Raw genomic sequence first — 12,212 nt, forward strand, 5'->3', positions numbered from 1 at the left:
TTCATTTTGAATACTACTTTTTCTTGCCAAAGAGTGTTGTTTAAGTCCAAATAATCATTTATTGAGATTTTTTTATTATATTACTCCTTCGATTTTTAATATAGGACCCAATTTTGGAATTAGTTTTGGTTCTAAATATAAGACTCATTTCTTATATTTATCAATTTTTTCTAAATTACTCTTATGGAATATGGATACTCCCTCATCAACTATAATCAAGTAGAAGAAGGAGATGGAGTATTAAGAAATATGATTATAGTGTTTTACGAAAAATGTGTTACTTTTCTTATAATTAACTAACTTACCTAACTTTCATAATCTATTCAAATTAGTTAAATGGATTTTATATTAAGGATCGAAAGAGTATTATATTTACTCGAATAAAAACCTTTTCCTTATCCCCTTTTGGCCAACGAATGCGTTAATTGTATTTCTTAATCGCTGTGCTAAAATATTAAAAATTTTGAAATAGGTGAAATATTTGTTGGCATCGAAATATTTTTGGAATAAGTGGATTCACAATATTTTAATGCAGCTTTTTCTTTTTTGGGTATTTAATGAGAACGCATGATGATGACTGATGAGTTCGGTCGGATGCCAACAATGAGCGAAAAATCCCCGCCGCAATCAATGGCTTGGGGTTTGTTCACCGGACCGCACGGTAGAAGATCTTTCTTTTCTCAACGAACAGAGAGAAGTCTTGAGACAGTTGAAATTATCAGGATTAAGCTCAATTTCTTTATCATACTTCACTTTAAATACATTTATTCATCACATTTTATCACAAAATACTGAAAAGATGGGAAAAAAAAATGAGGAGGAGAAGGATATCTGCCGAGACCATTTATGAATAGTTTAATAAAAAAATTCAAATTGATTTTGGCATTCGCGTATTTCACTGTAATGTTTTTAAAATTTTTTTACCAATAGTTTATTAAATAAGATGTTAAGTTGGGAGAACCACTAATCTCTATAACTTAATATTACCTTCTATCCTAATTATAAGATCTTATTTATAGATTATAAATAAATTTTTATAATTAAAACCGTGAATAAGAACCTAAACTCATCTGTAATATTCAAGTATCTAAAATGATTGATTTTAACTATGTAACTTTAAGTTGATGTTGCTGTGAGTTTTAAAGGCGTTATCACAAGCACATTTTAATACATCCATGTGTTATTTTCAGTTTTTAGATTTTTGTAAATATTTGGGATATTATTAGAATCAGGGTTAAATGAGGGCACATCTTCATACATCTCCCGATACTTATTCTTAGGGGAGGTACGAAGAAATGGGAAAGACGACACCGAAAGGACAAAAGAGAGATGCCTTATGCCTAATGATGGTGAGGAAGTAAAGTAGGAAAGTGAAACAAAGGAAGCAAGTGGAGGGGACCACAACGATGAGTGTTGGAAGCCATCATTGATGAAGGAAACATCTCTTCATTTTGGACAATTAACCAGCATTTCCAGTGCAGTAGGCTGATTCCTTCAACCAAATTAGATAGCCCACCATTAAAGATAATCAAGACACGCGCTAGTGCGCCACGGCAATATACAGACAACGACGATAAGGTTTCTCTCTTCAATCCTCGCTAAGCTACATTCTATCCTTTATAAGCTGTCATGGCCAACGGATGGCGTCCTTGAGCTCTTTTCTTTTCCAGCGGCCATAAAAGCAGCAAATCGGCGGAATCCATAATTTAGAGGAAAAAAAATGAGCAGAACCATGAAGCTGGCTCTGTTGTTGTTTGGGTTTGTTTACTCTGTTTCTGGGTTTGTTCTCGATGCCTCCAAGACTCAGGGACAATCTGTGTTTTCCTACATAGAAAACGATATCGTCACCGCACTCTCACCTTCCTCCTCCCAAGCTCTCATGGTCAACCTCACCCTCATTGAAGCTGCTGCGTCTAAAGGGGCCGGTATTTCTCTCTCATTTTTATATTTTCTGCACTTTCTTAATTTTCTTTCAATCTAAACGCGTGCAATATTGTTGGCTCACCCATAAGCTACATTGTGCTTAGAACTCCCAAATGTGTTCTCCAGCCTTTCAGGTTACTGCTGATCCTTCATTCTTGTGGGACTGGGTGACCAGTGATTGAAGTTTTTTATGCATTTCTCGCTTTTTAAATTACATTGGTTCTCTAAATTGCTTCCTTTCTTCCTCTCTGGACTTTCCGGAGAATCTCACCTATTTCCTTTAGTTATGTAACTCCGGAATCTCACCTATTTCCTTTAGTTATGTAGCCTACCCATGTCTTGATTTTCCTCGACCAACGATTAAGCGTCTGATTCTTCGCACTAGGATTTCTCAGCTGAAAGAATGTTTACACCCCTCACCAAAGATTTTATTTTGATAGATTGTACTATACACGTGTTTTTCTGAGTTGTTTGTAATGAATAGGTACACTTAATTTGTCTAAAGACTGACTCAAAGGATAGAATTTCTTATTGAATTTTATATACTTGTCTGTCGTATTGTCAGTGTGTTTAGACGGAACACTGCCAGGTTATCATTTGGATCCTGGATTTGGATCAGGTGCAAATAGTTGGCTCATTGAATTGGAGGTATACCATACAATCTCCTAGTTGTTCATCACGATTCTCCCTTACCATTTCCCGAAAAATTACCTTTTTTCCCCCCGAAAATTGGAAATCCCTTACAATCAGTCTTGATGTAGGGTGGAGGATGGTGTAATAACATCAGGACTTGCGTTTATAGAAAAACTACTCGTCGTGGTTCCTCAAACTACATGGAAAAGCAAATACCATTCACAGGAATATTGAGCAACAAAGCTGAAGAAAATCCAGGTCTGCTTTCTCTTCTTACCCTATGCATGCGTTTAAATGAACTTCCGGGGATTGCTACACATAAATACTAAAGAATGCATATCCTCTGGGTCCTATCTTTTATGCGCAGACTTTTTCAACTGGAACCGGGTCAAACTACGGTACTGTGATGGGGCTTCCTTCAGTGGAGATAGTCAGAACGAGGTCAATGAAATGTCTCTGCACAATATATTTTCTCAGACTTTTCCCTATATAATTTCTATTAGCAACAGAAATTTCCTTGAAAAATTGAACTATTGATGCTACCTTCAGTCAATGTGTTGGAAGATACTCTCGTGCTGTCAGCTCTAATAATGCCTCTGGTTTTGATTAATTTCAAATTTTCATTTATATTACCTTACATGCATTTGGTTCTCTTTTCAGGCTGCAAAGCTTCAATTTCAAGGGCAAAAAATATGGCTTGCTGCTATGGAGGAGTTAATGTCCAAGGGAATGCAGAATGCCGACCAGGTAGGACATGCTCCTTTCAATTGCAGTTCGTTCTTTAGGTGCTTATGAATTCTAATTCACAAAAAAGAAAATTTCAGGCTCTCCTCTCTGGATGCTCTGCTGGTGGCCTGGCGACCATGATACATTGTGATGAGTTTAAGAATCAGTTTCCAAACTCTTCAAAAGTAAAATGCTTGAGCGATGCAGGATTTTTTCTTGATGCGTAAGTTATATAAGTTTCTTCATATACGCTGCACCATGATACTTTTTTGCTTGAAACTTTTTGACATCATCATCAACTTTTTCAATCGTGTAGAGCTGATGTATCTGGGTCGCGTACTATGAGGAACATGTTTGCAGGTGTTGTTCAGTTACAGGTATGTTTTATCACTTCTTTGATGTGGAGACTCATTTGCTCCAACATTTTGCATAAAACTTTCTTTAGATTTTCCCTTCTTTAGTTAAGAACATGCATATAAATAATATCATGGATCTAATTTGTTGATATTATAGGAAGTACAAAAGAATTTGCCAGAAAGCTGTCTCAACCAACTTGATCCAACTTCGGTAATTCTTTTATTCTGAATATCGTTCCACTAGCAACTGGATATTACCAAGACGAGCAAAATTGAAACTTTTTGTGGACTCTCTGCAGTGCTTCTTTCCTCAGAATTTGGTCAATCACGTAGAGACTCCATTATTTCTACTTAATGCAGCCTACGATTCATGGCAGGTAATCAACATTACACGGGCCATTATTTCTTCAGGAACTGCGATGGTTGTGAGTAGTAATTTTTGTTATCATTCTTGTTATTGGTTTCACCAGGTTCAAGCGAGTTTAATACCGGCTTCAGCTGACCCCTTGGGCTCTTGGAACGATTGCAAATCAAATCATGCAAATTGTAACTCGTCTCAGATTCAGTTCCTCCAAGGTTCATTCTAATTTGAACTCAGATGTATACGCCCATCAGTTGATGTGCCTCTGCATTTTATCTGATTGTGTTTATGATATTTGAAATTGATGTCTCTCCTGTGACGTAGGCTTCAGAACTCAAATGCTAAATGCCTTGCAAGATTTCTCAACGGAAGCTCAGGCTGGATTGTTCATAAATTCCTGCTTTTCTCATTGCCAATCTGAGAGGCAGGAATTATGGTTATCAGATAAATCTCCTCTCCTTACGGGCAAGGTACGTTCCCGCTTAGACTCCAATGCTCTTGAAACAGATCAATGCCGTTATATGGGAGAAAAATCACATTGGGTGTTTTATCTTCTCATTACGCAGCCTATTGCAATTGCTGTTGGGGACTGGTATTTCGATAGGGATGCTTTCAAGGCTATTGACTGTGCTTATCCCTGTGACAACACTTGCCATAATCTGGTTTTCAACTGATTCAACCTTTTCATGCTTTCATCTTTCTGTCTCCCATTCTTCTATCTTTGTAACATTCATTATTTCTTACTGGGAAGTCATTCTTGCCTGAGGATGCGAACTCATTTAACTCCGATAAGCCTATTCAATGAGATCTTTTTAGTTTTAGATCTTATTAATAAATATTGTTCACCCCAACAGCAACCAAGCATATCACGAGCGATGTTGAACAGATTTTTAACATAAAATGAAATGACCGCAACAGACTAACATAATGAATGGTGCTACGCTTTGTTGTTCTGCTCCACATGTTTGTCCCAGACCTTCATCAAGACGCATCGAGTTATTGCATCCTTGTTGGCCTATCGTATAGTTGAGATTCGAATGCTTTTGTTTTGACACGCGTCTAAGGAGAATGTGAGCACCTCGAAATTCTTCGTGGGCTTGTTAAGGTCCAACATGTGGTGGACGCCATGGGATGGGAATATCTGCAATCGGAAGTGATAAACTCAAATTGCCAAGCATCTTAAAATTTAACTGACCAATCTAAAGGAGACCTGATACGCAGGACATCCGCATATAGACAAAATCAATCACAATCGTACTGGTACAACCCTAATATGATTCATTTTACTTGGTACAGATTAATTGTCAGATTCTGGTAAAAGAAAAATTATCAATACCCAGATAAGACTTTTACATGCTAATCATAACACTGCTATGACTATGATAAAAATATGGTAAAAATGTTAAATGTTTCTTACAGCCGGTCTTTCTTGGCCACCAAATGCTTCTTAATTAATCTCTAATAACTAGAAGATATGCAACAAAGTCCATGTCATCGACTAGACGTCCAGTAGTGCTGAGGGCTTCAGAAAGCATGATCGCTCGCTTGTAGTAGTTGGAGATTGATTCAGAGCCTTTTTTAAGTGTGGTGAGTTGATTATGGAGATGAAGAAAGCGAGCTTGAGATTTTTGAGTGAATGTGCGTTCAAGGGCTAGCCACATAGAGCGTGAGGTTTTGTTTTTAATAACTTGGCCTATCAGTGGTTCAGATAGAGAGGAGATGAGAACAGAGAGAATATATTGATCTTTCTGAAACCAAGAAGTGTATTCAGGATTGATAATGCCATCATCAAGTCTCATGGAGGGTGAAATAGTGGTGCCATCAATGTGCGAATAGAGTTACTGGCCATGAAGATAGGGAACTATCTGAGCTTTCCAGATGGTGTAATTCTCATTGGTAAGTTTAATGGAAATAAAGTGAGAGGGAGAGGATGCCAAGGCAGAGTGAGAGGGAAGAGCGGAGGAAGAAGAAATTTGAGAAGAAGGAGAAGTAGAAGAGGTACTAGATGAGATAGTAGATATTTTGTTTTTAAAAAAAACACGATGAATTGTAGCAATGGAGAGACGATGGCTCTGATACCATAAAAGAGTATTGAAACCAACAAGAAGATAAAATGAATAGTATATTCATTGCATCTCCAAGAGGTTATTGCAGTGCTGTATATATAGAGGTGTGTCACGAGATATACAATTGAGAAAACACGAAACACGTAGCCCTAATACAATATTTTAGAATACTGAACTAATGGGCCAAATATTTGGGCTGAGTGTTGTGTTGATTGGGCTGATCTTTTACTCTAACACAGAGCTGGTGGGTTGACATCTCCATTTGCAACTGGTGGGTTGACATCACCGATCGGAACTGGTGGGTTGACATCTCCGTTCGTAGCTGGTGGGTTGACATCACCGATCAGAGCGGGTGGGTTGACATCTCCGTTCGGAGCTGGTGGGTTGATATTGCCATCAAAAAACTGAGACAGCAAGGACCAGTAGTGAGGTAGTGGGCTATCGTAGCCTCCATCAACCATGGCCCTCCTCCTATGCAATTTCCTAAGGTAGCCCCAGCGGCTCTTGCACTGACTCGCGTCCTTGTCATTTATGCAGTCCGATTTCTCGCCCCATTTAACTTTCTTGTTGATGGGCACAGTTACACGCAATTCTGTTTCACAATCTGTCCAGCGTGCATTCACCACGGCAGCCTCGCAAGGCTGGTCTTCCCACTCCTGACGGGCGGCTTGGGGCTGGTCACCCGCCGCCACGTCATCCACCGCAACTGCCTCTGGTGCAACACCATCAAGGGTAGCTTGAATAGATTCCACACGAGCAGCAATCATGGCGAGGAGATCTTCCGCGGCTTCTACATTCAATGCATTAATCGCAACAGCTACCGGTTCATGGACCAGCCTTCTTTCTATATTTGTGAGTGCAGCTAGAATGTTACGCAGGAGGCCAATTTGAGCATCCATGGCCGGTGATTTGGGGAACTTTTAAGACTCTGAGCTCTGAGCGAGAGGTTAGCAATGGCAAAACTGACAAGGGGTTTTTGCCACTCGCCTTGTCATGGAAGCTTCCATGCGGTTATTTTGAATTGGCGCCACGCCTTTTTCTATTTGGGTGAAGTAAGGAGGGCCCAAGCCCAAATCAATATATCTACCAAAAAATGACATTCAAATGAATTATCGCATATCATTAGTTGTCGAGACTCTGGCCTGCTCGAAACAGTGTGATCTCTGGGAACCACCATGAGCAGATTTTGAAAAATCTCAAAGCTGGAATAATTAATTAAAACTCATCAGAAGGGAATTTTCTTACTATCAATCTTTAATCGTTACTGCTTTTCGCAAATTAGACAATAGCATTATTTTAATCACGTCACTTGGATCAATCTCCTCCACGGACCTAATATATAGTTTTCCTTTTTTATTAAATTTTTTTAAAAAAAAAAACTCTTCCAGTGATGAAAATGTGTCGTGGACGAACGAAAATGCAAATACCTTGTATAGATGTATATTGACACGATTTGAACAGACGTTATCGAATTAAAAAAGGCTCAGTTAGGCTTAGGAAAAATCATGTGCGACATGAAATTAAATTGACTTTTGTATTTAGAACTTGTGTGTATTAGTATTAATATGAGTGAAAGGTTGTACAAATCTGTGAGTGGATCATCCGTTGAGAGCGAAGACCACACAAATGAGAATGCGTACATGTGCTATGCTGTGATCTGATGTCCACGTGATAAGGACTAATATGCACCCCTTCCTTTTTTGGGCCATTCATCACTTCTTCTTTTTTTCCCTCTTAATTTCTTTCCCACGTTTTTATTTGTTATTCCCCTGTTTGAGTCCCTAACACCAATTAGTGAGTCCACTCATGGGTATTTTTGTGATTTTACCTTTTGGATTATTTTTTTTAATTTTATTTTGAATATTTTTTTGGCAAAAAAATGTTGTTTTTAAATCCAAATCATCATTTATTGGGATTTTTTAAATTTTATTATTATATTTACTCGAATACCTTTTCCTCATTTTGGCAAAAAACAAAAAACCTTTGCCTTATCCCTTTTTTGCCAACGAATGCATTAACGGTATTTCTTAATCGCTGTGCTAAAATAGGTGAAATATTTTGAAATAGGTGAAATATTTGTTGGCATCGAAATATTTTAGAAATAAGTGGATTCACGATATTTTGATGCGGCTTTTTCTTTTTGGGTTATTTAACGAGAATGCATGATGATGATTGATGAGTTCGAAAAATCCCCGCCGCAATCAATGGCTTGAGGTTATTCACCTGACCGCACGGCAGAGGATCTTTCTTTTCTCAACCAACAGAGAGAAGCCTTTAGACACTTGAAATTATCAGGATTAAGCTCAATTTCTTTATCATATTTCAGTTTAAATACATTTATTCATCACATTTTATCACGAAGGACTGAAAAGGTGGGAAAAAATGAGGAGGAGAAGTATATCTGCCGAGACCATTTATGAATAGTTTAATAAAAAAAATCAAATTGATTTTGGCATTCGCAAATTTCACTGTAACGTTTTTAAAAAAACTTTACCAATAGTTTATTAAATAAGATGTTAAGTTGGGAGAACCACTAATCTCTATAACTTAATATTAGCTTCTATCCTAATTATAAGATCTTATTTATAGATTATAAATAAATTTTTATAATTAGAATCGGAAACAATACATCATATCATCATAACCGAAAAAAACCGTGAATAAGGACTTAAACTCATCTTTGTTATTCAAGTATCTAAAATGATTGATTTTAACTATGTAACTTTATGTTGATGTTGCTGTGAGTTTTAAAGGCGTTATCACAAGCACATTTTAATACATCCATGTGTTATTTTCAGTTTTTAGATTTTTGTAAATATTTGGGATATTATTAGAATCAGGGTTAAATGAGGGCACATCTTCATAAATCTCCCGGCTACTTGTTCTTCGGGGAGGTACGAAGAAATGGGAAAGACGACACCGAAAGGACAAAAGAGAGATGCCTTATGCCTAATGATGGTGAGGAAGTAAAGTAGGAAAGTGAAACAAAGGAAGCAAGCGGAGGGGACTACAACGATAAGTGTTGGGAGCCATCATTGATGAAGGAAACATCTCTTCATTTTGGACAATAACCAGCATTTCCAGTGCAGTAGGCTGATTCCTTCAACTAAATTAGATAGCCCACCATTAAAGATAATCAAGACACACACTAGTACGCCGCGGCAATATACAGACAACGACGATAAGGGCCTTCTCTCTTCAATCCTCGCTAAGCTACATTCTATCCTTTATAAGCTGTCATGGCCAACGGATGGCGTCCTTGAGCTCTTTTCTTTTCCAGCTGCCATAAAAGCAGCAAATCGGCCGAATCCATAATTTAGAGGAAAAAATGAGCAGAAACATGAAGCTGGCTCTGTTGTTGTTTGGTTTTGTTTACTCTGTTTCCGGGTTTGTTCTCGATGCCTCCAAGACTCAGGGACAATCTGCGTTTTCTTACACAGAAAATGATATCGTCACCGCACTCTCAGCTTCCTCCTCCCAAGCTCTCATGGTCAACCTCACCCTCATTGAAGCTGCTGCATCTAAAGGGGCTGGTATTTCTCTCTCGCTTTTAGATTTTCAGCGCTTGCTTAATTTTCTTTCAATCTAAACGCATGCAATGTTGTTTGCTTCACCCATAAGCTACGTTGTGCTTAGAACTCCCAAATGTGTTCTCCATCCTTTCAGGTTACTGCCGGTCCTTCATTGTTGTGGGACTGGGTGACCGGAGATTGAAGAATTTTAGACGTCCCTCGCTTTTTAAATTGGGTTTCCAACAACATTACATTGGTTCCCTAAATTGCTTCCTTGCTTCCTCCCTGGACTTTCCCGAGAATCTTACATATCTCCTTTAGTTATGTAGCCTACCCATCTCTTGATTTTCCTCGATCAACAATTAAGCGTTTGATTCTTCGCACTAGGATTTCAAAGCTGAAAGAATGTTTCTACCCCTCACCAAAGATTTTATTTGGACAGATTGTACTATACCCGTGTTTTTCTGACTTGTTTGTAATGAGTAGGTAGACTTAATTTGTTTAAAGACTAACTCAAAGGATAAAATTTCTTATTGAATTTTATATACTTGTCCATCGTATTATCAGTGTGTTTGGACAGAACACTGCCAGGTTATCATTTGGATCCTGGATTTGGATCGGGCACAAATAGTTGGCTCGTTGAATTGGAGGTATACCATACTATCTCCCAATTGTTCATCACGATTCTCCCTCACCATTTCCCGAAAAATTACTTCTTCTTTTTTTGGAAATTGGAAATCCCTTACAATCAGTCTTGATGCAGGGTGGAGGATGTTGTAATAACATCAGGACTTGCGTTTATAGAAAAACTACTCATCGTGGTTCCTCAAACTACATGGAAAAGCAAATACCATTCACGGGAATATTAAGCAACAAAGCTGAAGAAAATCCAGGTCTGGTTTCTCTTCTTACCCCACGCATGCGTTTAAATGAACTTCCGGGGATTGCTACACATAAATACTAAAGAATGCATATCCTCTGGGTCCTATCTTTTGTGCGCAGACTTTTTCAACTGGAACCGGGTCAAACTACGGTACTGTGATGGGGCTTCCTTCAGTGGAGATAGTCAGAACGAGGTCAATGAAATGTCTCTGCATAATATATTTTCTTAGACTTTTCCCTATATAATTTCTATTAGCAACAAAAATTTCCTTGAAAAACTGAACTATTGATGCTACCTTCAGTCAATGTGCTGGAAGATATTCTCGTGCTGTCAGCTCTAACAATGCCTCTGGTTTTGATTAATTTCAAATTTTCATTTATATTACCTTACATGCATTTGGTTCTCTTTTCGAGCTACAAAGCTTCAATTCCGAGGGCAAAAAATATGGCTTGCTGCTATGGAGGAGTTAATGTCTAAGGGAATGCAGAATGCCGACCAGGTAGGACATGCTCCTTTCAATTGTAGTTCGTTCTTTTGGTGCTTATGAATTCTAATTCACAGCAAAGAAAATTTCAGGCTCTCCTCTCTGGATGCTCTGCTGGCGGTCTGGCGACCATGATACATTGTGATGAGTTTAAGAATCAGTTTCCAAACTCTTCAAAAGTAAAATGCTTGAGCGATGCTGGATTTCTTTTTATGCGTAAGTTATACAAGTTTCTTCATATAAGCTGCAGCATGATACTGTTTTGCTTGAACTTTTTGACATCATCAACAATTTGTTCAATCGTGTAGAGCTGATGTATCTGGGTCGTGTACTATGAGGAACATGTTTGCAGGTGTTGTTCAGTTACAGGTATGTTTTCATCACTTCTTTGATGTGGAGACTCATTTGCTCCAACATTTTGCGTTAACCTTTCTTTGTATTTTCACTTCTTCGGTTAAGAACATGCATACAAATAATACCATGGATCTAATTTGTTGATATCATAGGAAGTACAAAAGAATTTGCCAGAAAGTTATCTCAACCAACTTGATCCAACTTCAGTAATTCTTTTATTCTGAATATCGTTCCATTAGCAACTGGATATTACCAAGACGAGCAAAATTGAAACTTTTTGTGGACTCTCTGCAGTGCTTCTTTCCTCAGAATTTGGTCAATCACGTAGAGACTCCATTATTTCTACTTAATGCAGCCTACGATTCATGGTAGGTAATCAACGTTACACAGGGCATTATTTCTTCAGGAACTGCGGCGATTATGAGTAGTAATTTTTGTTATCATTCTTGTTATTGGTTTCAAGAGGTTCAAGCGAGTTTAATACCAGCTTCAGCTGACCCCTTGGGCTTTTGGAACGACTGCAAATCAAATCATGCAAATTGTAACTCGTTTGAGATTCAGTTCCTCCAAGGTTCATTCTAATCTGAACTGAGATGTATATGCCTATCAGTTGATGTGGCTCTGCATTTTATCTGATGCTGTTTATGATATTTGAAATTGATGTCTCTCCTGTGACGCAGGCTTCAGAACTCAAATGCTAAATGCCTTGCAAGATTTCTCAACGGAAGCTCAGGCTGGATTGTTCATAAATTCCTGCTTTTCTCATTGCCAATCTGAGAGGCAGGAATTATGGTTATCAGATAACTCTCCTCTCCTTACGGGCAAGGTACGTTCCCGCTTAGACTCCAATGCTCTTGAAACAGATCAATGCCGTTATATGGGAGAAAAATCACATTGGGTGTTTTATCTTCTTA

At 38.1% G+C, this 12,212-nt stretch overlaps 1 protein-coding gene and 1 pseudogene across 1 annotated transcript; both read left to right on the forward strand.

Annotated features, from left to right (window-relative positions):
- Positions 1-1,406: 1,406 nt before the first annotated feature.
- On the forward strand, positions 1,407-4,863 carry LOC114728252 (pectin acetylesterase 2). Its single transcript, XM_028915129.1, has 12 exons — positions 1,407-1,925; positions 2,489-2,571; positions 2,685-2,814; positions 2,924-2,997; positions 3,217-3,303; positions 3,381-3,505; positions 3,599-3,659; positions 3,796-3,849; positions 3,938-4,015; positions 4,109-4,214; positions 4,324-4,469; positions 4,566-4,863. Exons 1-12 carry the CDS (start codon positions 1,721-1,723, stop codon positions 4,671-4,673), a joined length of 1,257 nt encoding a protein of 418 aa, XP_028770962.1. The 5' UTR covers positions 1,407-1,720; the 3' UTR covers positions 4,674-4,863.
- A 4,108-nt stretch (positions 4,864-8,971) lies between these two features.
- On the forward strand, positions 8,972-12,196 carry LOC114728247 (pectin acetylesterase 12-like; annotated as a pseudogene).
- The last annotated feature ends 16 nt before the right edge of the window (positions 12,197-12,212 follow it).

Source organism: Neltuma alba, unplaced genomic scaffold, assembly GCF_004799145.2.
Source record: "Neltuma alba isolate B1F8T4 unplaced genomic scaffold, ASM479914v2 tig00012527_pilon, whole genome shotgun sequence".
Lineage (NCBI taxonomy): Eukaryota > Viridiplantae > Streptophyta > Magnoliopsida > Fabales > Fabaceae > Neltuma > Neltuma alba.

Excerpts from the sequence above, each read along its gene's own strand:
- LOC114728252 (XM_028915129.1), top strand. The coding sequence starts at position 1,721 with ATGAGCAGAACCATGAAGCTGGCTCTGTTGTTGTTTGGGTTTGTTTAC. Across the intron at positions 2,572-2,684 it reads GTTGGCTCATTGAATTGGAG|GGTGGAGGATGGTGTAATAA; the intron begins GTATACCATACA and ends GTCTTGATGTAG. Across the intron at positions 3,304-3,380 it reads GAATGCAGAATGCCGACCAG|GCTCTCCTCTCTGGATGCTC; the intron begins GTAGGACATGCT and ends AGAAAATTTCAG.